This window comes from Musa acuminata, chromosome BXJ3-3 (genome assembly GCF_036884655.1).
Source record: "Musa acuminata AAA Group cultivar baxijiao chromosome BXJ3-3, Cavendish_Baxijiao_AAA, whole genome shotgun sequence".
NCBI classification, from domain to species: domain Eukaryota; kingdom Viridiplantae; phylum Streptophyta; class Magnoliopsida; order Zingiberales; family Musaceae; genus Musa; species Musa acuminata.
This window is the reverse complement of record NC_088351.1, coordinates 10377763-10402113: the sequence shown is the minus strand read 5'-3', so window position 1 is coordinate 10402113 and position 24351 is coordinate 10377763. Positions and strand designations below refer to the sequence as shown.

General features: G+C 38.5%; 2 protein-coding genes across 7 annotated transcripts; both read right to left on the bottom strand.

The window, feature by feature from the left end:
- Positions 1-1869: 1869 nt before the first annotated feature.
- Positions 1870-16150, bottom strand: LOC135633588 (dual specificity protein kinase YAK1 homolog). Of its 6 annotated transcripts, none has more exons than XM_065143221.1 (19): positions 15096-16140; positions 13349-13545; positions 10836-10989; positions 10486-10595; positions 10311-10380; positions 10146-10228; positions 9978-10056; positions 9816-9856; positions 9420-9542; positions 8732-8882; positions 8529-8643; positions 8322-8404; positions 8144-8218; positions 7623-7697; positions 6849-7430; positions 6631-6700; positions 5336-5462; positions 3496-3673; positions 1870-2384 (listed from the first exon to the last, which is right to left on the bottom strand). In XM_065143221.1, the coding sequence occupies exons 1-19, from the start codon at positions 15213-15215 to the stop codon at positions 2376-2378; spliced, it is 2442 nt and encodes an 813-aa protein (XP_064999293.1). In that variant the 5' UTR covers positions 15216-16140; the 3' UTR covers positions 1870-2375. The 6 variants fall into 6 exon arrangements, 5 of the variants coding, with proteins under 5 accessions (XP_064999293.1, XP_064999292.1, XP_064999295.1 ...); XM_065143220.1 differs by having other exon boundaries at positions 5336-5515; positions 6797-7430; positions 15096-15958; XM_065143223.1 differs by lacking the exon at positions 5336-5462 and having other exon boundaries at positions 15096-16150.
- Positions 16151-23305: 7155 nt separating this feature from the next.
- LOC135632478 (uncharacterized) lies at positions 23306-24173 on the bottom strand. The gene has a single exon (XM_065141081.1). It carries the CDS (start codon positions 24023-24025, stop codon positions 23426-23428), a length of 600 nt encoding a protein of 199 aa, XP_064997153.1. The 5' UTR covers positions 24026-24173; the 3' UTR covers positions 23306-23425.
- Between the last annotated feature and the right edge of the window lie 178 nt (positions 24174-24351).

Below are 24351 nucleotides of genomic sequence, written 5' to 3'. Positions count from 1 at the left end.
AGGCTCGTGAGGGTTTTATCTTTTTTTGGTGCATGTGAGCTTTCCAAAAGACACATATAAGGGTAAGGGTAAGGGAGACGCGGCGGACTTACGAGCTTCTTCCCATGTCTCTTCTCTTATTGCTTTGTATAACGTGTTTCTCCTTGGATTGCTAGAAGAATGAAGTAAGCGCATAAGATCTATTCCTTAGAAATGAATACTTTTCTTCTCAATCAAGGCAAATGCATGCTGCTTCCCCCGTAAACCAGTTCGCCATACATCCAAACTACGATCCGATACTCGCAATCATCGAATCGTCTTTTGCGGAAGAAAGATGCTTTGTTAAATCGGAAAGCTAACCGCAATCCGAATCATGACCATAAAATTCATCGAACGAAAACAGGGTTTCCATACCCAGAACCAACGGCAGATACGATCTTGACGCGCTATTTGCAATCAAAATCAGGCTTACGATCAAGAAGGCAAACGTGAAGGGAGACAAGAAAAGATTTATCGAGCAGGCGAGAGAAGGGATCGGAAATCGGCACCTTGCAGATGGGGCAGATGACCTTGAGGCCGACGGCCCTCGCCTCGAGCTGCGAACCCTTGGGCTTCTGGTTCCTCTCGGCGTTCCTCCGCTGCGCCTCGATCTTTTGCTTGCCCCTCGTCATCCTCCTCCCTGCTTCGATCTCAGACCACCTTCCCAACGAATGCTCTTGATCACGAGCATATCAGCGTTCCATCGCTTGTATCGATCGGAAGGGGAGCCGGTACGGGCACCCGGGACATCGCACCGCACCCCTTAACCATCACCGTCAGATCAGTGCCGTGTCAGAATATCCATGCGGAAACAAGTACAAAAAAAAAAAAAAAAGGAAGGAATGTTTATATTGGCGACCGTAAGCTTACCATTTACGGCATTAATCCTTTACTATTGACCGTCCATTAAAAAATAATAAAATATTATTCTATCATTTACAATCCAATGTTACTGATTTTTTTTTTTTTTTCTTTTCATTTCATTATTGTCCATTGATACCATCACAATCACCATAGACTTATTTGTTTGTTATGTTCATTATCGATGTTGAAATCATCGTCGTCACAATCACCATCGACTTTGCTTGTTATTTGATCGTTATGTTCATCATCGTTATCAACATTACTCAATGCATAGTTGGAGGCGACACCCTTCGCTACACCTCTTGCCATCAACATCGCTCACTATTAATGTCACTTATCGCTCCATCTCATCCTCTAAGGAGGAGGAAGAAGAAGATAAAATAAAAAATAAAAAAGGAAAAAGATTATATTTACATATGGTTGGATAATTTAGAAATATTAATTTTTTTTCTAATTATATTAAATGGTTGGATAATTTATGAAGCATTAAAATTTAAGGTTTGCTAATTAAAATTTTAAAATGATGTTACAAATGATAATATTTTTTTTTCTATTTATAATTGTATTTTAAAAAATTAATATTCCTAAAATATATCAATACAAAATGGATTAAATGGTCATCATCATCATCTTATTCCTCGTCCTCCTTTTAATACTAATTTATAACCACGGAACCACTCCATATTATTATGGTGTAGTGCCATCAAATTCAAGAGCAGACTTCAATCAAGATGTTAAAACCCGAAGCTAACGAGGCTTGCTGAATTCAATGGAAACAACAGTTGGTGCTGGGAGTATTCAATTATATCTAAAAGTCGTATTAGATTTCAAAGTTTTTCCAAGCTTTCAAATAAGACATACAGTAAAACCAGTTCCACAAGAATGTATGAACCCAAGTTTCATATCAACTATCAAAGAATGCATCGGTACTGATAAACCAACCATCTAATGCCGGTTACTAGGTTTACTGCACAAGGAACTGACCAATTGGTTAGAAGAGCTACATTGTAATAAATGAAGTTCAATTTCCTGCAATACATATATATCCTAATTCTTGTCTCGGTAAAACTACAAGTTGTATAGGTGGGGTTGGAGGCATTTATTAAACAGGTCCAAAGCCAACAATGTTCAAATACAATTTAAGGTGGAGATATTGGACATATATGTTGGCTTCCAAGTTCCAAACATACGGCACCTTTTTTCTGTTATTCAAGGTAAGAATAACATAAAGAATGTGGTGGGAGATTCATCTCTAGCATTTCCTTGACAACCCCATCAGAGCAAACAAGATAACAACAGCCAGAGATTTTTTTTTTAAAAAAAAGGTACGGGAAAGAAAAATTATACTTTCAAACACAAACTGGATGTCCAGGACCATCCGATATCGGTTGCAAGAGACAGACAGACAGACAGACAGCGCCATCTCTTCCGCCGGAAACACTCCGTCCCGTTCAGGAATAGTGTAATATTGCGGCAAATGATAGTCCACCTATCTATCTCCCCTACACAACACAACACATCAGCTTGTTAGTTTCATCTGAAAAGAGAGCTTATCAGAGGTCAGAAAGAAAGTCAGAGACAGACAAGGGACTGCAATCGACATAAATTATGCTTCATTGTTGGCTTATCTTGGAGTTCCAAAATAAGATTAAACTTAAGTACAAATTTCAACCGAAAAAGAAAACTTTGTTAGACCGAAAAAAAAAAAAAAAGGGCTCCAACCAGTGTAGTACTACACCTATGGCCTTTATGGTTTGCATGATCCCTCGAATATTCCAGCTTTTCTTTTCCAGGTTTGTATAAATAATTATATCACAAAAAATTCAGAGAACTAGAAAAGGGGTTTCCCAGTAACAAGAGATTTTAAAATCACTTGACATATGTCGACAGGAAAAAGTATGGAATCTGCTATAGCATCTTATCTGAGCGTGGCCCATGAAAATATAGGTTATATCTCCATGGCTATAACAACTTATTTGAGATGTAGGTTATATGTCCATGGCTAACTAGAGGTGGGTATCTACAGATACCCAATAAAAGATCCAGGTCTATGGCCCATGAAAACCTTGGTGCAAGCTTATCATTGACATATATTAGAGCAACTACAAGAGAGCCTAAGCACTTGCAGGTGTAACATCTGCACTAGCACTTCATTTCATGGATATGTACATATACTCGCTAGGAAAATGAAGTATCATATATAAACCATGTTATGTGATTTTTTCAGTTTAAAACATGTTATAATGCTACAGAGCTTCTGTTCACAACTCAGGAGGCATTCCAAGCACGAAAAATAACTTTTATGAGTGTCTTTAACAGATGAAGGTATCACTAAAGAAACAAAAACACAAAATCCAGATTGGAAGTTAAGCATCAGCCAGATCTAGGACAGACATCAAGATAAGTACATTATAGATATGTTTGCTACTCCCTAGAAAAAAGACAACTACTTAAAATGAGATATATAGTAAATATATAAGATTACAATTTCAAATTAGAAAGATAAAATACTTGTTATAACATTACAGAGCTTCTGTTCAACTTCACAGCAACTATTGATCTTAATTTTAGCAGGAGATTGTGAATACGATATACTATGGATGATATGACTACCTGCGCCTTCTGATGATTCCACAGATTATGAGTATGCATTGTATGCGGGTGATTAAATTGCTGAAAATACTGTTGTCCAAAATGCCTGGGTGTGTTTTGTGCACTTTGAGATACAGAATGTGGAAGAGACACCGGATGTGCATATCCACCGTGCAAGCCCTGAATAACAGGGGGATTCCTGCAAGATAACAGTTTAATGATAAAACTATCAAAGATAAGAACAATATTATAAAAAGCAGAATATAAGTAAAGCAAACAACAAATATAATTTAAAAAAAAAACAGATAGGCTTCGTTTATACTATATGTGGTTTCGTTCTAGTATTTGATGCTGTTCTGTTAACATTGCCAATTTACACCGTGATAATATTGCCAGTAATTTTGCACATATAATATTCATTTGTTCCTACCTATTTTTAGTGACTATCAGTAATACTATATTTTTCTAGTGACTGTCTCAATAATTAAATAGCTTCTATAGTATATATATTATAGATCTAAGATATATTAATTTTAAAAGATAATTCATCTTACATCACTATGTTAGTTTTTTAGAAATACTCATCTTGTGTTTTAGTTTTCATTTGATCCACCTCTTCTAAAATCTTGTACTGCAACATATTAGCTTAATTCATCTTGATCAACATCGAACACCTCCTTTATTTTTGGGATTGACATCCCAAAATTTCCTCAGTCTTAAAACATTCTTTTAATTTCCAAATTTTGTAAAATAAAATATTAAACAGACTGCACCTTGATTTCTTAAGCTCCTCCAAAATGAGAGTGCCATCCTACATTCTTTCTTTTTTACATCCTCTTAATCATTTTCTTTCTCTCTTTCCTGATCATTTTATAGTTTCAAATCATTTCACCATTTTCTAACTACAAAAAGAACTATAAACTGTGCATTAAATGATTTATAAATTAAAGGCAATTTCTTAAAAATAGCACCATCACAAGTCTTGTCTTGCTTGCCCTAGCTCTAGCATGCATATAAATTTCCATGTTATGAACATGGATTCTTGGTCATAAGTCATCTCAAAAGAAGACCCGATAATACAAATCATATACTTCGACTCAACCGAAATATCCATGTCAGGTAGTTCTAACCAAGGATTCAACATGCTGACATGGGACTCCATGACTTGGCTGAAGTCCAAGGAGCACTTGTTGGTCAGTGCTAGCTTAACTGAAACTGAAAGAAAACCCTTTAACAAAGAAAAGCTTTTGTCAGTAGGCTTCATCATTGTAGTTGAATAATGATTTCATCATTACAGCACAGGATGTGGTGGTAACTGATCCACATGTTACACTGCATAGGCATTATGCCACATCAGTGCCTGTTTAACAGCTTGATTAAAATGTCAACATGGATTGGATATGATGTCAATATAGTTTGCATATGACACCAAACACTATCACGGTAACCAAAATATATGATGTCAACATGGGCATGTATTGTCCATAATTAAAATATAAAGTTGACATGTAAGAGCTACTTTACACACCAATCTCATTCCTCCACAGTTATAGTATGAATCAAATCCATATTATTCTTATAACTTGGGTGACTAGGGTTTGGTTCATGAAAACAGCCTTTCTATTTGCAGGTAGGGGCTGCACTGTGAGAAAGCCTTCGGCACTGGGATGCCCCCTACTATACAGCTCAAGAAATGTGTTCCAGCAATTAACTTGCAACCAGAAAAGACTTTGCGAATGCAATAAACAATGACTTAAAAGCACTGAATTTCTAGAACATCTAGGTTCTAAATGATTTTAGCAGGCTATTATTATGGTCATTTGTAGAATCTGTAGAATTCTTAAAGAGAAGGAGACCACACCTTGCATCTGCATACATATAATTTGAGCCCACAAGTGCCTGTTGATGGTTCAAGGGGGAAGTACCAATTCCACTTGTTTGATTACTCAAATCGATTGAGCAACCAAGGCAGATAACACTGTCAAACCCTAAAGCCAGAGAATTGATCTCAGAGCAATCTCCTTGAACCAAGGATTCATCACTGGAACATATAAAGTAATAGTTAAATCCAATATCTTTATCAAATTATAGCATCATAGACAATTTTTACCAGACAATATATGCCAAATTCTAAAAACATGCTAAGAGTATGACTTGTAACATAGTCTTCCCAAAGTTCTCTTGTAATATTATTATGATAGTTACTGCTTATCTGGAATGCAGGAGTAGAAGGGATCAACAAAAATGAAAATATTGAGGAGGGATGGGGGGGGGGGGAAGCCTAGGGTGATGTGTAGCCCCCCTGGCTTGCAGAAGGGCTAACATAAGATCCCCTCATCTTTGTTCACAGAGAAAGACAAAGCAATTACTGAGTTATGAGGTATCAGACCTTGAGGCTTGAGCTGAGAGTCATCGGTGAATCACCTAGCCACTTTTTGTTTGTAAATGCAGTACCAATGCAATTTCTTTCCTTAGTCAAACTTTGAGCTCTCCAAACAATGCTATAACGATGAAAAAAGCTTTGCTTCCAATTCTCATATCTATAGCGTGCCTTCTTGTAATCTTGTTTCACTAATCAATTAAAATAGTTATCTAGTTTTGCAATCTCAAGTGAACTTTGTCCCTGGACCTAAGATATTCACATCATACATCTTTCTCTTCTGAATTGGTATCAGTCTGTTGTGTCAGTTTTATAACAAATCACAATAATATATTTTCTCATTGTTATTATTTTTATTTCATCAAATTTACCATTAATTTTATGTTATTTCTGTTATCATATACTGTGTCAAGGATAACTGTTTATCTGTATTCAATTGATACACACTTTTCTATCAAGAAAATTGCAAGAATTTCTTTTCTTGACTATTTCATTGACTATGCTGTTTTATATCCTCACTCATTTTGTTTTAGAATAAGAGCAGAGATATACAATCTCAAGTAGAAAATAATTCAAATATATCAAAAAAGCAAGCATATTTACAAAGAGGAGCTGCAGGATAGTCAAAAGCAATATGTGGATAAATACGAAGTATCTCATATAAGTAGTTGACTAGAAAATAGTCAAGATACATCAATATAGAGCAAATTTTAGTAAGATGAGCTGCAGTATAGTGTAAAATACTGAGTGAATAAGCAAGAAGGTACATCTTGTACCTATAATTGGGATCCCAATCTCCAGGACCAAATGGTAAGTAACTTGATTCAGGCTTGTCCCATGACACTTCTGAAATAACCAAGATAAAGCATTTAAGTCACACATACATACAGCTAAGAGGGTCCTATCAGAAGAGTTAAAACATTGGCAAACTTCCGAACCCACCTTGTGTCCTGTTGTTAGAATGATGAAAGGCTGAAAAAGTACTAGAACTTACAAATCTTTGATGATTTGAGTCTTCATAACTAGAGCTCGTCTCATCATCACAAAGGCCATGATAGTACTTGAATGAATTTTCATGAGGTTGAATACCCAACGATCCATTATAGGCATGTTTGCCTTCTCTAACAAATTTAGAAGCTTTGCCCCATGGAAAATCATGAAAGCTGCCTTCTGCTGGGGAATGGCAAGCATACTCTCCTTGAAACATTTTTGATTCTTGGACTTTCAAGCTTGGATAAGTAAATTGAGAGGGGCTGGCTCCTAGGGACGTTGGCCAGAAATTGTAACTAGGAGTTACACCAAAACCATTCCCATGACAGACTGGAACATGTCTAGCATCCGCACTAACACCAAGGACAGATCCCCCTGTTTTAGCACTTTGGAAAAGGGAAGAATGGACTGGTGAGTAATCCAACATGCTATTTTTTAATGAATAACTTCTGCAACCACTTCCAAGACTAGCACTATAATTATAGCTTCCATGGCTTTCTGAGCTGCCATAACTACTTTCATAGGATGAAGGCGCCAGTAAAACCTTAGAGCTATTCTGTGGAAGATATTTGTTAATACTTGCAACCTAAGAAGTGAAAACAGAAGTCATTATAGCAATTTCACAACAAAATGTACAAGATGCCTTCATTCATTTAAGAAAACACTAGCAGAAGTATTGGTACCATAATAAGAAACAGTATCAGAAAAGTAATCTGTTGATTACACTTTTTTTATTAATAGCTTAAGAGACTATAAAAGTAAAACCTTACAGACAGACCTCTGGAGAGAGACCAGCTGCTAGCTGGTGTCCTTGCCTCGGATCATGTTCCACTTGAAGAGCATGAGAAACTGGCTGAAAAAGTATGAAAACAAAATGTCACCTTATTTCATATATATATGACGAGGGCTGGCCATGCACCTGGATGTAAATAAAATGTCACCCTATTTCATATATCCATTATGTGGGCTGGAGATGACCCTGGCCAGCATAAACTTGATTTTTGAGTTGTCAAAAAAGCCACACTACCTAAGTTTACCAACAAATACTTACAGATTGCTGGGAGAAAAACCTATATGCACTAGATTTACATAATACAAAGAGCAAACATGTTTAGGAAGCTTTGGACTTCATCTCAGAAAACATCATATAACTAAAGCTAGCAACTAAATGGAGAAGATCAACATAACAATTAATGCTATTCATTATGCATTTCTGATGGAATGGATGACAAACATAACTTGACATAGACATTAACCATGTAATGATTATTAATATCTTGGTACACTAAATCTACTCACAGTGAGTGGAGTCTCTGGAAGAGGTTTGTAAAGGAACAAAAAGGGTTCTCTAGTAACAAATGGATGGTGTGAAGCCTGAGACAGCAGCCAGATAAAGATCAAAGATTATATTTGTGGTCAGACAAGTAAATCAAACACTAAGTAAAGAAAATTCTACAGACCAGATGATTTCACTAACCTGCAAAGGTGACCATCGTTTGGCAGGATCAAACTCAAGAAGGCCCCTTAAGAAATCAACCAATGCCAAGCACATTGCACTTTCTGTGACAAGATTTCAATCAGAAGTATATAATAGAAGACAGACAATATGTACCTGTTAAATACTTAAGTGTCCGATGTTATGGTCATTATTCTTCAGGAAAACAAATAAGAATATGACGCTAACCTTTGTCAAATTGTTCATCTGGCAAGTTTTTCCTGTAAGCTTTTTCTGCAACGATATCTTCAAGTTTCACAAAACTGAAATATTTTTTTCCTATCTTTGGCCTTTTTAATCCCCTCTGGAAACAATAACAACTGTAAGGCACTAAAGATAAAAGTCTCATTCTAGTTCAACATTGAATTGATAATAAGTACCAAAGGACTCACAATTTCAAATTCCTCTTCATTTAGAATTTGGTAAGCGCTGCTGTTTATCTTGACAGACTGGTCATCCACCAACTGGTTTATGCTACCAACATGTTTAAAGAAATTATTTGTCTTGGTTGCATTCCTAAGGAGATTATCAGGAGGCTGATCACTGTACAAAGTCACTCAATAAGATGGAAGCTTATGAAAATTATAATATAGCACAACATGGTAAAGCCAAAAAAGAATATTTTGCATTAGGAGAAGTGTTCCATTTTTTTCAAAAATTTATTCAACCTCATATGCAACTTGAAGATAAATTTGAAAATCATGACTGGTTTATTGTAAAAATAATCAAAATAGATTGAAAAAAAATGTTAATTTTATAGGATCATAGTGATAAACAGTAACTGGCTTTGTGCCTTGTGGGAAAGTTGGAAAGAAAAATGTAATTGGTGCAAAGTAGAGTTAATTTGTATCAACAACAAAACAACAAGCCATAATGTCTCAACTATTTGCGGTCAGCTACATTGACATTTTCTCGCCATTAAGCTGTGTAGGGAACCCATTTGCATGCTTATAAAAATTTCAATGCAATGAAAAAAAGCAAACATAAGGAAGCATGTATGCAATGCATCTTTAATGTTCTCGGTAAAAAAAGAACATGTGTGATAGAAGTAGCAAAATTTTTCAACCAAGTGAGATATACCCAAGTATTTCAGTCATCCTCTTTAGAACATCAAATTGTGACTCCCCAGGAAACAAAGGGAAACCCAAGTACAACTCAGCAACAATGCACCCAAGTGACCACATATCAATGGCAATTGTATATCTACTGCATGTTAAGCTGCAATCTCAAGCTTGTTGTATAATTCTAGTAAAGTATACTGAAAATTTGGAGTGAAAATTTGGTATAAATGGAAACTCTTGGTCAACAAAGCTCATTTGAGATCCACAGAATGAGAAACTGTGTGGAAACCAGACCTATTCTGTTGATCAGATATGAGCATATAGCAGCAGAGAGTCCTAAAATACATGAATTGAAACGATTACTTCTCCAGTTGGAAGTTCTAAATACATCATGTTCAAATATCAGCAAGGATACGGGTAGCCAAGGAGAACTTCTGGAGACCTGTAATAACGACTCTGCACAGTAGAAAATAATGAACTAATAAGAATTCTAAGAGAGAAGCTGATGACTAAAACATCTTGCATATAAAATAAATCAAATAATTAATACATTGCAAGACCAAATCAGTATTCAAACCTGAATGTATGTGTATATTGTCTTACTCATGAAGCAAGCCGACCCAAAATCAATTACTTTAATTTTTTGTGGTTTCTCACTGTGTAGTTCAAGATGCCACATTCAAAGTTCAAGAGTAATAAAAAAATCCTACAACTAGGTTCAAATTGTAACCGGCAAAAAGTTCACCTTGTACATATAAGGATATTCTCTGGCTTCAAATCACAATGGATAATACCAGCATATCTTGTGATGATTAATGCATCCAAGATCTGAAGAAAATAGAGAAAAAGATTCAAGGACCACATCAATTTGAATCAGGTGAAGGAGACTGTAGAAAAGTACAAGTAACACCTGCTTACACAAGTCTTGTATGACATCCAATGTAAATCCATTATGCTTTTTTTCTTTTATTAGCTCATACCTAGAATGTCAACAAACATCATCAGCTGATTAATCTAATATGATATACAATAATATATATCAAGAATTTTCAAAAGTCAAGAGAAAGCTACAAATTTTAGCTTACAGATTTGACCCAAGCATTTCAAACGAAATGCAAAGATGATTTTGAAATAAAAAATAGTCAAGCATGCGCACAATGTGATGCTCATCATCAGGATCAAGCTTTTGATTGAGCTGCAAAATAAATACATTAAGTTTACGGGTATGCAATGCTTCAATACAGTACCTATAAATACATACATATCTGAGGCATACAATTGTCCACTATTATAAATATATACAGACATCTATATATTTGTGAGCAAGAATGAACATATTCTATATATATAAATACATTTACTATGTAAATAGGAATGTGTGAATATACATAGTAATGTTGCATAAATAAGAAGTTCCACTACAAAGTTTGGTTACCATTGACAGAATATGGACTTCAAATACTCCATGTCGATAATACTGAGGCTGATTTTTGATAATCTTAATGGCAACATACTTGTTGGTCTCCATGTCCCAACATTTAGCAACCTGAGCAAATGTACCTTGGCCAAGTATGTCTTTAACAATGTACCTAAGATTTCCAAAACAACAAAAGTTATCTGCAATTTATTTTGAGGCAAAATATTTAGATCTGCAGATATTGGTTGAAGTTTGGCAGATTTACTTTTCTCAGATACCTTTAGTCATATAGTTTTGGCAAATTAGTCCATTTCCTAAAAGACTCCATATGGTGGTTATAGCATATAACTTATAAGAGTATACATGGAAGGATGGCTGACAAATACAACAACAAGGCATTTGAATCCCCATGCACATATGTCAGAACTACAATCCCAGTCTTCATGCATCTTATACCCACTAGTTACCAATGCTTTAGAAAAAGGAAGAGTTTTAGGTGCCAACTAGCTAGGCTGACTACAGGATTCTTTCCCTATTCATTTGATCACCAGACACATGCTTTGTTCACATGAAAGCCCATAATGTCCTTTATGGCTTCTTGTTCCATATCTTTCTGTTGTCTCTGTTTCTCATAGTGGCAACTCAGCTCAGGTCCAGACTAATTGAAGTTGATTAAGGCCCTTTCCACTATTGAGTTTATATGAAAGCCAAAATTTTCTGTTTGGTTGATTCTCTTCAATTCCACTCTATTGTTCCTCTCTTCATTATAGTAATCTTAGCCTAATTGAAAATCTAAAACAGCATCTTACTTTTGATGCATTAAATGGCTTTCAACTGGTTATCTTTACATGATTTTCGTAGTAATATACATTTCAATTATCCAATTGATCCAAAGTAATGAAACATCTTGGATCTTTGTATCATATGAAACATCTACTTCAAGTACACCTTCATTTCTTCATTTGAAATCAGTAAAGTTGCATTCTATATATTCAGTCATAATCTAATCCTATTTGTTCAGTCACCATTTCATTTTAAGTTGATCTTCATCCGTTTCTAGCTTGCAGTTTATTACTGCAGTAGTTTGAAGAATTAAAAGGCTGTCACCAGAAAATACTGCAATCTGTTGGTGTCAATCTTAGTGATGCCAAATAATTCATTCAAAATTATGCAAAACAGGGATTTAATAAAACCTGGAAGCAATCCATATACTTGTAATTTCCTTGTCCTTGATGAACCATTTTTCCTCGCAACACTTAAAAGGAGAATAATAATCAAAGTAGATTTTGGTTCATATGGCTACAAAATGAATAGACATCCCCAGGAGCTCATTTAGAAAAATAAAATCACAATATTTGTATCCCAAAATGACTATTAGAACGTTTTCTGTTATAGTCAGTCTCTACCAGCATTTTTCATTTGTTTAAAGGAGGAAATTCTTATGCAAAGTTGCTATAACTATTTCCTGGTTATAAGAATGAAACAACAAACAAGTACCTTAACTGAAAATTAAGAGAACTTTGGAACTAGTGACTCTCACAGTAGGATCTTCTATTTATTAAAAGGGAAACTTCTCACACAAACTGATGTGACACAAAAAAGAAGAGAGAAGGAGAGGGTGAGAAAAGAAGTGAGATATGGGAGAACAAAGAGAACTCTCTCTATTTCAAGAGATACTAAGGGCTAATAACTCGAAATACAAAAGTTCGATAAGGTTTCAAAAACTAGAATACCCCACCAATCTTCCTTCTTTCCCTTTTATAGATCTCTTGTACATTGAATCCCTCAATTACTTAATTAATGAGTCACAGTTTACTAAAAGTCAAACACAAATTACAATACATATTAAATTCATGGTGCATTGTACTTTGGTGATTTTGAATTTTCATAATTATCTCAAGATACAAATCATTTTTTTGAAATTTGATAGGATTGAGCTTGGGATTTATTGTCTTGGAACTTAGAGCATTCACTGCTCACCATGCACTGCATCACAAACTTGTTAAACATGTCTCCTATTTGCAAGAAATTAAACAAAAATAAGGAAACCTTAATTGAAAATTTAGAAATTTGGGGCTTAGAAAATCTTGTGTCTATAGTTTATGATTGCTTGAGTAGAAACTTCCCATGCAATACCTTCCTACTTGCAACTATTTCTTATTATCTGAATAGCTAGCTAGTTTATTCCAAAAACTCCTACTTGCAAGATTTTGTCCTGGAAAGTCCTTATATTTATATAATATTATTCTTAACACTACTTAACATTTCCGAGATTCTTTGTAGGACAGTAGGAAGTATATTTTCCACGGTGCATATTAATTTATCTCACTGTTGCTAATTTGACTAACTCGGCGAAATGGCAATTTCATGCCCCCAGATTAAAGCCTTCCACTTCTGACAACATATAACACAAGCAAGGACAAAAGTATTCTTTGTCATGCTCTATCAAATAGTTTTGCTATAACACACAACATGCCATACAATGAAGATGAAGTACAACATAAATGCTATTAATGAGTTGAAGAACTAACCTCTGTTTCGAGCCTGAACACAATACAAGATTTACGTACAAAATAAGATCTGAATATGCATTGTCATAGCCATCATTTTTCACTCCAGTAGAAGGATTTGTAAGGAAGCGCTTCCAGTTCGATGCATTAGAGTACTTGAAACCAGGGTTGCATTTGCGGTATGTTTCAACTATGCCTTTGGTTAGCTTTTCAACTAGCTGCAAATATATAAAACATCACCAAAACATCATGATTTCTTTGCCACAGTAACTACCACAGATGAAACTGTTTCAGAATTACTTATACAAAATGTTCACCTAGAATGGCTGAACACTAATGGCATCAATTTAAAATGTATTGAACAAAATTGATTAACACAATTTCATGCAAAAATAATTTTCAGATGTATGAAATTTGATAGCTAGGTCAATTGATATACACTTAAGGCTACACACGTGGATGAGACAATAAAAAACTGTTGAGCTTATCTGCAGTAATTTGTTGTTGCATTTTCACTTGAAAAGATGAACTAAATAAAAATATTATTGACCAGAGAATGTGTGTGAACTGGCAAATGTTCAATGGCCAATTAAAAAAAAAAAGTGGTTGTGGACTTGGTGCAAGGGCAACTACAGAGCACTTCGACCAGAATAACCACAAATGTGTTGTGCAGGTGATTAGCTATAAGAACTAGGTTTCAGTTTCACTATCCAAAGACTTAATCACTAATGATGAAGATCATGCATTATCAAGTTTCATAAAAAATCTTATAAATATAATACTGAAGAGTTTTGTTGGACCAATGATTATACACAGTTGTAGGGTTGTTTCAGTCTGTTCAAAACTTGTTTACAGCTTGTGCAAATGCAGAGGGAGAACAGAATGGAAAGAAGAAAGGAATATAAACACAAAAAGAAGAATAGAAGGGGAGAGAGAGAGAGAGAGAGAGAGAGAGAGAGAGAGAGAGACAAAAGGATAAAAGCCTCCTTGTCTGAGAAAGTTTAATCTTTTTGTGTTAAGCAGAAAGCTCAATTCTCCTACCCAGCCAACAGCAATGAGTAGATGATGTTGATCCTTCAGTGCATGGGAAATTTCTTGTGGACAAGCAATAATTTATCTTCCCATCTAATGGTTCCGTTGGTGATGTAGTGATGATGACATGGGACAGATGGTCCTTTCAACATGAGGATGTTCATGTTTAGAAATTTGCACTTATTACCTTGACCATATCCCTCTCAAGACTTGTAAAGGCTACTTTTTTCTTGGGCACAAGCAACAGCTTATTACTAAATAGTGACATAAAGCAATTAGAATGAAAGCTTTTTGTCCAACCAGATGATCAAAGGCACAGTTGCCACAACTGTTGGCCTCCAAGAATGACAATTAACAACAGAATGGTTGTCATTGACTTTATTTCATGCATTCTATTGGCCTCACTTGAGCTAAACTCTGAGCAGATACAGAAAATATTTTCTCCGCATATGACTTATAATGACCAACCAGAACTTCATATCCAGGAATGGTTCGGTGCTGACATGCCTGAAGAACTTGAGGCAAGAACGTCGCCATTAATCAGAAGATAATATCATGCCCATCCTGGTGACTACAAGATTAATTTTGCTTTATGCGCTAAAACTTGAGGCATCCATGATTATGAATAATAAAAAGTACATGAGAATATATAATCAAATAAAAGAATTCCCGATCAAGATAAACCAAAGCTAAATAAAGAAAGGATAAGATCAAGGTAAAGTCTTAAAAGACATACAGATCGTTTCGCAGTCGCGCAAGATTCGCCGAAAACCAGAGAGGGTCCGGAGGAAGATTGCGACGATTCACAAGGACGGAACGCCTGCGGCTTGTTCTTTCCAATCCCTCCCCCATCCATAACTCCACCAGCGATGTGTATCGCGTCGCTAACGTCCGATCGGTCGAAGCAGAGAGCGAAAGGAGTCGATCGCCCGATTCTCCAGCCGAGGAGACCCGCCGGACGACTCCAGTCCCATTCTACAAAACCTCCCGCGACATCCGGCGACGCAATTGGATCCAATCCGCCGTCGAGCGGGTAGCCGGAGGTCGACCGAAGATGGTAGGAATCGAGAAGAGGTAGGGTTTACGGAGGGGTCTTCGCCTTCCTCTATTCTTTTCCCTTCCTCTTCTCCGCCTCGGTCTCGACGGGTCCTCCCGCTCCTCTATATATATATCGTCTGCTGCTGTGCGTCCGCATGTGATATCCTATGCGTACAACAAACCCATCGTACGTGTGGAATCTGGAGACCAATCTCGTCCGTTCACTGGCGTAGATTCGAGATTTGCTTCGGTCAGTTCAGGATCGAGACACCTAAAAAAGAGACGTTAGAAAAAGGACCAATGGCTTTTGTTTGCGTGAGACGAGCTGCTTCATCGCTGGGGGGCCCGACGGAGGGTTTCCGTGGTCGGCGAGGTTCTCGAGTTCCCGGAGTGTTTGCGCCCTCGTCTCAATTCCCTCGAGGGGCTCGATTCGCGCGTCGCTTCGCGAGAATGAAATCACTCGATAACACCGCTTTCCTAAGAAGCCCGTCTACACGTCCCCGTTCTGGAACCGGCACGGTGACCAAATCAAATATTAATGGTTCGCATACGTGGGCCCTCACACCGTAGGTGGAGTTTGGGAGTCCTGTGGGCGGCGAAGGTGGGACGATTCCAACTGCGGCGATTTCTCTCAGTGACTGGGACCCAAAAATATCGGCCCCGTCATCAGAGACCACGTCACGCGTGCAAGGCCATCGAGACAGGTTGTTCCCATGACGGTGGCCCGGTTCGGTCACGGTAGGCTTCTCCTTGTTTGGTATGCTATCGTGATCGCATGGCTTGTGGAAATGGGGACACGTGGACTATGACTTGAATACCCCAAGTTATCGTTAGCGTCACACCAACTTGGTCTACAGGAATAGTTGCTAAACAGGACAACAGGACAAGACGGTCCATCGATGGCCTGATCTCATCTGACAACTTTGAACTCAAGATTTACATGAGACAAAAGCAGACTTGGCACAAAAAAGAGGATGAAAAGAAAATTAATCACCTTCCAGCTCATGCAGACTTGTACATTAAAGTTTTGAATTGGGCTCGAAACATTATCGGAAGCACTATAATGAAACATTCTTCCAGAAATGAAGCGTTGAAATTGATTCAGTAATCATCTGACGATTGAAAGCAGCTTCTATAATTCAGCAACTACTCAAAATTTAAGAAAGACTGAATTAAAAAGATTGGTCCACAAAGGGATCAATCTTATCTTGATTCTAGAGCCGCCGGTCCTCGCAAGAATTAAGAACTAAAATTATCTTCGATCTCTTAATAATTATTGACCTTCTCCCCCTTTTTTTCTATGTTCTCCTACCTTCCGAACGATACGAAGCACAAACGTGTTCTTCAGCACAATATAAAGAGATTGGTAGAAGAAACAAGCATTCTTGGCCAGAATATACAGGCGACAGATACATGGTGGCATGTCGAGATAAGTAATCAAAAGAATCTTTACTTATGCGCAAAGGGCAAAGTAAAGAGCCGATACAAATCCCCATTAATATATGACCTAAAGTTCTGTGACTGTGGCCAACCAACGAATGATTGCAAAGTATAGACATTGATGACATTTCTAACCAGAACCTAACGAGATCCAGCTAAAATTAAGCTGGATGAGGAATAAGTTTATTTACCAATCCAAATTACACCTCGACTCCAACGATCCAGATCACAAGTTTATTGGTTGAGGCAAGATATGTGTGTCAGATACGACCGATATGTGCTACTTCTCTGTACACAAATAATTTGCCCTATTTCTCTGTATTTCTGTTCCAATTAATTTTCACCCAATCTCCCTCCGCCTCTTCTCGGCACTGTTTCAGATTGAAGGCTTAGAACTTATCCAAGTCAGGATACAAGTGAGTTCAGCTCGGCTTCAAATCTGATGTATCTAATTCCTATTTGAGAGTTCCTGATATTAATATCGATATACACAAATAGAGAACATGTAAAAAATGTCAAGAAAAGAAGAACAATATCCAAATATGCAGAGAAAGTAAAGAAGTTTAACAATTGGGAAAAAAAAAAAAAACTCATGGGTACTAGGAAAATATTTGTATTTTGTAACAGGTGTTTTAAGCTTACTAATAAAATGTTTAATCCCATTTTGAGCTTTTCCCAACTATTTAGGTCAACTCTAAGAGTCCTCGGTGATGAAACCTGTATCTGGTGCTGAAGCAAGCTTACCAAATCATTTCTCATGTCTTGGATCGATCCTATGGATCTTCTCTTCCTCATCTTGGATCACTTGAAATAATTATATTAATTGGAGTAGAGAAAAACTCTGTAGTATCCTCAATTTAAAGGTAATTGAGCTGTGGATTCTTCACAATCTTTCACAATAATAATCTTTCGGCCTACAGTAGCTGCGAATATCTAAGACACCAAAACTTCATTTATACACTTCCAAATTCTGCCAAAGACAATAAGTAACAAAATACAGAAGCCACAAGAGCAACCAACGAACATTAATAAAGCAGCTACATGGCATAGCAAATAAAACATCAACAATACCATATTCTAAGGATTACTCTTAGAAATCTGCTACGCACCCCAATCTTGAGGTATTTGTATTGATAAAGAATATATTTGCACGATTCTGATCATATATCCAAATCCTAAGGCAAAATCACGATTAAGTTCGTGATCGAGTCTTGTGACTGAGAAGAATATGGGTAAGTCGGCTAAGAAGCTGGCGTTCTTTTCCCCTTTTCATGGACTGGTCTAGAACTAGGAGAGAAACGATAAGGGAAGAAGAACAACAGAACAATTAATAGTTGCAGGGATTTCACTAGCCTTAAGCTCACGATCAGGTTGACAATAAGGATGAATTTTATAGAGACAAATAAAAACATCTGAGTAGACAAAACATCCAATTGCACGTACTGCAAGTGCTTCACAAGCATGAATGGCGAATCGGGATGAACCTCAGAGACAGATCTACCACGCATACTAGATGCGGATTACGAAAAACCATAGTGGATCCCAAAATTTCTGCAGAAGATTGAGTTTTGCAAAAGCTTGAAACACTCGATCAGAAGCGATCTTCAACAACCAATTGCCGCCAGACAACCGAAACCTACCACCAATCTAATAGCTGAATCAAATCAGATAAGACCGGTTGAGTTTTCCGAAATAGATGGAAGCCACAGCTCGGCGCCGAGATATCCACCGGTAATTCAAAGGACCACCATAATATGTCTCGATGCTCCAGAACGATCAACTAAATAAAACATAAAAAGAGGAAGAGATAGGCTCGATCTGACCATGGATAGATGGGATCCAAGAAATGGGGCGGACGGGCGGAAGGAAGGGAGGTCGAGATGGTCGCTGTCCGCCTCCGATTCAGTTGGTGCAAGGCGGGATTTGGCTCGTCCGCGTCCGGATCAAAGCGTTCCCGACCTGCACCAAGCGAATCTGAGGCAGCCGTGACAACAAAACCCTGGTCGCCACCTTCACCGGAGCCGGAGGAGGACTCACTCGGGGGAATGATGGAATGAGCGTAGAAGGCGAAGTATGGGTCGGACGGCGGACCTGCAACGGGCGCTATTTATGGTGAGAACGGACAGAGCTGATTGTGACACGTTGCACATCAACTCTGATTGAAACCCGTGGAGGTCATAGGACGCGACAGCCTTGAGGCGCGGATTCTTTAATGAGAAAAATGCTACGTTGCCCGACTTAAATTCACGATTTAACATGCAACGAAAACACGCTGCTTCAACTCGGCTGCGATTGGCAGCCGGCACCGTGACTTGAGTTGCGATGCGAAACGATACGTTCTTCCATGAAGTCTCGAACTCTTGCTCATATATGTCAGGTTGCTCTCTCTTAGACTTTGATTTGTGGAAATTGCTGGAATCACATACGTGCTCCGAACTGCTTGTTGCACATCAAATCGGAACTCAAAACACTTGTTGGCTCCAACGTGCCTCCTAAATCTGTGATTCCTATTGCATGAGACATCAATTTCAAAAAAAAAAAAAAAAGCTAACGAAACGAGAAGTTTAGGTGGAAGGATAAAAAGTCTGGAATGTGTGGTGTGGCACCTCAAAATGTTTGTACGGGTATTCCATGGGTGAGAGACAGAGATGGTTTCTGCCAGCAGGAATTTGACTTCGCTCCATGCCTTTAGCAGATTCTCTGAAGCTATTAAATAGCTACAGGACATCTTGTGGGGTCGCCTGCAGCAATAGACAACACTCGGGACAACGTGCTGGAATCTATTCATTTAAAGCAGGCAGCAATATTGCCAGACGCCGCATGTGGAAAGCCAAATGCTCCCTCCCAGGATGGATCAGCCATCCATTCATTTAACGCAGGACTCGTTGCAAGCAAAGATAAAGACGAGCAAGAGCGGCAACAAGGAAACCTCGGTCGAGAAAGCTCCTGCGGGGAAAGGCGAGCCCACATTTGAGCATAAGAGGAGGGTTGCAACCATAGGAGACAGTGGTGACAAGATTGTCACTGAACATGCCAGTCGAGGCCGACACCAAAATCTTGGTGGTTGGGCAGATTTGCTGTAGGAGAGAAGCCACTTAATGGCTGCCTATTTAACTTTTTGAAAAGTGATGGATCGGCTTGATGAGTCTCGGGAGGATGCTTTTGACTTGGAGAAGGACCACTTGCAAAGTAGATCAATATAAATCATAAAGTTTCAGAGATATGGATGAAGGACTTACATCTGTGCATCTATGGGAAGCACCCCCACCTACTTTCCGCGAGAGCTTTAGTATTGCTACTAAAGAATTGATCCGCCAAATTATGATCGATGATGGCACGAAAGTGTTACATATCTGACGAAACAACTGAACAATCCATCAAAATAGACAAACATGGAGTGGAAACAACGAGAATTAGGAGGCTGTAATGATGGAGGATTTGTCTCCTTTTGAGACTAATGAAGATATGGATGAGTAAAGGGCTAATTGTGTTGCTTCCGTGAAGATATGGTTGAGCAAAGTAAACAGAGTGAAACTGATCCTGACCCTACAAGGTTCCGAGCTCGAATCCCCTGACTCTTTGGCTAATGAATAATGTAATCCTTCCATACTTAGCTGGTAAAGACCTTAATAATATATAATAAGATTTTAGGTTCAAATTCCATCTTCGTCAAAAAAACAAAAAACAAAACAAAAGAATGCACCACCACTACCTCAAAACCAAAATAATTGAGGACTGGGAATCACTAGAAGCAGCAGGTGCAGGGAACGGAAAGACTCTGCTACAAAGCTAAACATGAACAATCACGCAAAATAATATCACAATAGATGAATAGGAGAAAGCAGAATTCGCACAACAAGGATTTACATAAATACATACATGATGTCCATGTAAATTATAGCTTATTACAAGTCATCATGTTTCATGGATCAGTAAGATTTGTGACAAGATCATGAATAAGCCCAACTCGATTCGGGTCCACCTGCACCAAAAGTCTAATGTGGTTGATGGGTGGCTCGAACTCTCGCTCAAGAGCTGAGGTGGACTAACATGCATAGTACGCAATTGGCCTATACGAATATCGAGGTCTGATAAGTTTCTCAATTTGATCCCTCTAATACCTAATTCAGTAATCAACAAGGGTGGAGTAATTTTAGTAAAGATAGATTTTAATAATTTTAGTAACTTTACCTTGATTATTGTGCTAAAGATAGGTTTTAATAGTAGGTAAAAAGGAGAAAACATTTCATAAAATACTCTTTAAGGGGACAATCTCTAGCCACCCTTTTGGACTAATGTCCACATAGATCGACCATCGAATAGATCTTATCCCCTCTTGTGAATCAGGCTACAACATATATTGTCATGTGTCAAGTAATTATTGGTCAAGAAGAATTTTCCTTATCAATACTAAGTGAGTCCTAACGAATCAATGGCTAGTTCTTTATTAGTTTGATCAAACTATATTTCACAACCTAATTAAACTCAGATTCCCTAATAAACAGGACCCAGGGTCTAGAGTTTGCACACAATAAGGGCTCCTACTCAATGATTAGTCAAAAACAAGTAGAAAGAATAAAAAAAAAAAATACATGCCACCTAGTTCAAGAGATTTTGTTTATTAAATGATTAGGCAACAAAGAGGGTTTGGAATATAGTAGACCTATGTTAAATATGTAATTCAATTGTCTTTGCAATCAATGTCTCGAAAAAAAAAAACTTGTAAATATCAGAACAAAATACTGGACTAATGAAACTATTCCTAGAGAATATGCAAAAACAATAGTTCTTGAAAAGATGAGGGAAAAATCTGAAGACTAGGACAAAGAAATAACATGAGCATTAAAAAGAACTCACCTGTGGTCAAATTTTTTTGGTAAGAGAACTCACAGTATGAAACATTGTGATAAAAGAAAGATTATTCCTAAACAATTTAAGTTGCACCCAAGAAATCCGTTCATTGTTGAAAGATATAAACTCCAGTTTCAATCATCATAATGTCTGATATGGCAAGGGGAGAGAAAAGATACATACCAGATTGTATTTAGTAAAAAGATGATTTCTAATATTGCAGATGATACTTCTCATAATATGATTCATATAGGTTAATTTGAAACTCCAGGTAAACACTAGCTCCAACCTGATGTTGTAAAATGAAATAAGATCAATAATACCACATGACAAAGGAGAAACCAGTCAACGCTAACTTCAGCAAATTCAATAATAAGATCAATAATAAGGTCATCCACTCAGTCGCAAAAAATAGATGCAAAAAACCAGACACACTTAACTTTTACATGGTGATCTGTTTTACTAGTTTGATGTGTTTTGACTGGCAGGCAAATACTTAAACCAATGCCACTGGTGGGGAGAATATAAAAGGTAAAAAGGGGAATATTGCTTTAGGCTATTCTATTGTCCAACATCACGAACGACGACTTTGACGAGTATAAAAGCCATCCTCTTTCCTAAGCTGTTCGATTGAAGCAGGGGTAGGCGAGAACAAACTGAAATTAAGAAGGCTCGACAAAGACTTAATAGGTTTTGACAATGACAATGTTCCTAGTTCAGGCAAGCTTAGGCAAGAGAGACTTGCAGGCCGGTAGGAATTACCTGATCGATCCAGCTTACGGGAGCATGGGGCAAAGTTGAAATAATTTCTTATGCATGGAAAGGGTGTTCTGATAAGCTGTTTTGGAAACGTATATAATCATCTCAAAGATATACGACCGGAGAACAAAACCTACCGAACCAAACAGATCCGTCAATCAACACAGTGAAACAAACAGCAATTCCCTGAGATGAAAGAGGAACCAAATTAGGAACACCTTCCCGAGGTAGCTCGGGGGTATTCCTGGGGGTGCTGATCGTGTCGCCGAGGCGCTCGAAGTTGCGGATGGCCGTTCTGATCCGGAACAGCCCGGCCGCCACGGCCTGCCTTGGATCCCGACGCCCGATTAGCAGCCGCCCCGAATATTACAGATCCTGGAAAACTCATTCTCGCCCTCTCAATTCCCAAAGTTGGCAAGAAACAAATCCCTAACCCGAACCCTAGAATCTGGGATCGACAACGTCGATCGTAGACAACAGCAACCTTGCTAGCGCAGAAGAAGAATCAAGCAAGATATTAAGCAAGGGTAATTGAAACAATTAAAAGGGCTGGGAATGAACGAAGGGAAGGCAAGGTTGGGAGACTCAGAGAAGGAGGCGACGCATGCCGGGAATCAACGACATGAGCAAGGGAGAAGTCCTCTCTCTCTCTCTCTCTCTCTCTCTCTCTCTATATATATATATATATATATATATATATATATATATATATATATAATCGCGGCAATTAAAACAAAACGGTAGATGGACGACCAAGGAGCACGGGGCCACCTCACGTGAGAGGCCAACGACGTGGGTCCCGCAACTGTTAATTTTACATGTCATCCAACAGTACTTGCCCAATGAAGAACCTCTCTATAATCACGTGTTATCTTCTTATTCCCCACACAACCATAATCCGCACCGTGTTTCCAACAAGATGCACCTAACAACATAAAGGAAACCTAGATGTGACTGGGTCCCGGAATCGGACGGATGTTAGCGGGATTTGGAGCCGCAATCCAAGTCGACGGTGCTCCCATTGCGATAGACGAAATTGAGCTGGCACGCTATGCGAGCCCAGAACCTGACGGAGAAAAAAATGCCCACCCGCCACCGGGTTCTCGCATGCCCGCCGAAGTCGAACGGCACAACGCCCCTGTTGAGAGCCACGCGCATGGCCTCCATCCCCTCCTTATCCAGCGGGATCGGCGATGACTGGAAGAGATAGTCGAGTTCGGCAGAGCTGTTCTTGGCGACATCGAATGGATCGGTCTGCAGCACGGCGACGTCGATCCCATGGAACCGGAGAACGAAGGTCGCGTCAGAGAAGCTGGCGACGGCCTTCTTGTTGTCGTTCTCGGCCACCACTTTTAGGGCCATCCGGATCTCGAGCATCCCCGAAGGGTCGTAGGCGAGTTGATCGAGATGAGCGTAGGCGACCTTGATGTAGGGCATCTTGGGCTGGTAGATCACGTAGATGGCGAACACGACGATGCCGGTGACGATGACGGCGATGGCGAGTATGGCGCACACGATGGCGACTATCCAGATCAGCGGGTTGGTGCCCTTGGGCCGCTTGGCATAAAGCTTTGCCATCCCGGCATGCGGGAATATGTTGCTGCTGCTGCTGCTGCCTCGCAGTGTTTCTTATGGTGAAGGCTGGGAGAACACAGGGAAGGAGGAGCCCTGTTCCGGGGTTCTTGCTCCCGCGCAATGTCCAAGGTTTGGTATCTTCTTTGCCCTGGCGGAGAGATACAAGTTTTCTCCCCAGAAAAGTGGGTTTTTTTTAGGACCTCGGTAGCCCTACCGTTGGCCAAAGTAAAATACCATGCTTGCCTTGTGTTGTTGGCCCGTTTAACCTTTCTTCTTTCCGAGACACCACCAGTGGGTACAATTCAACTCTTTTAACCTCTTCTTCGGCT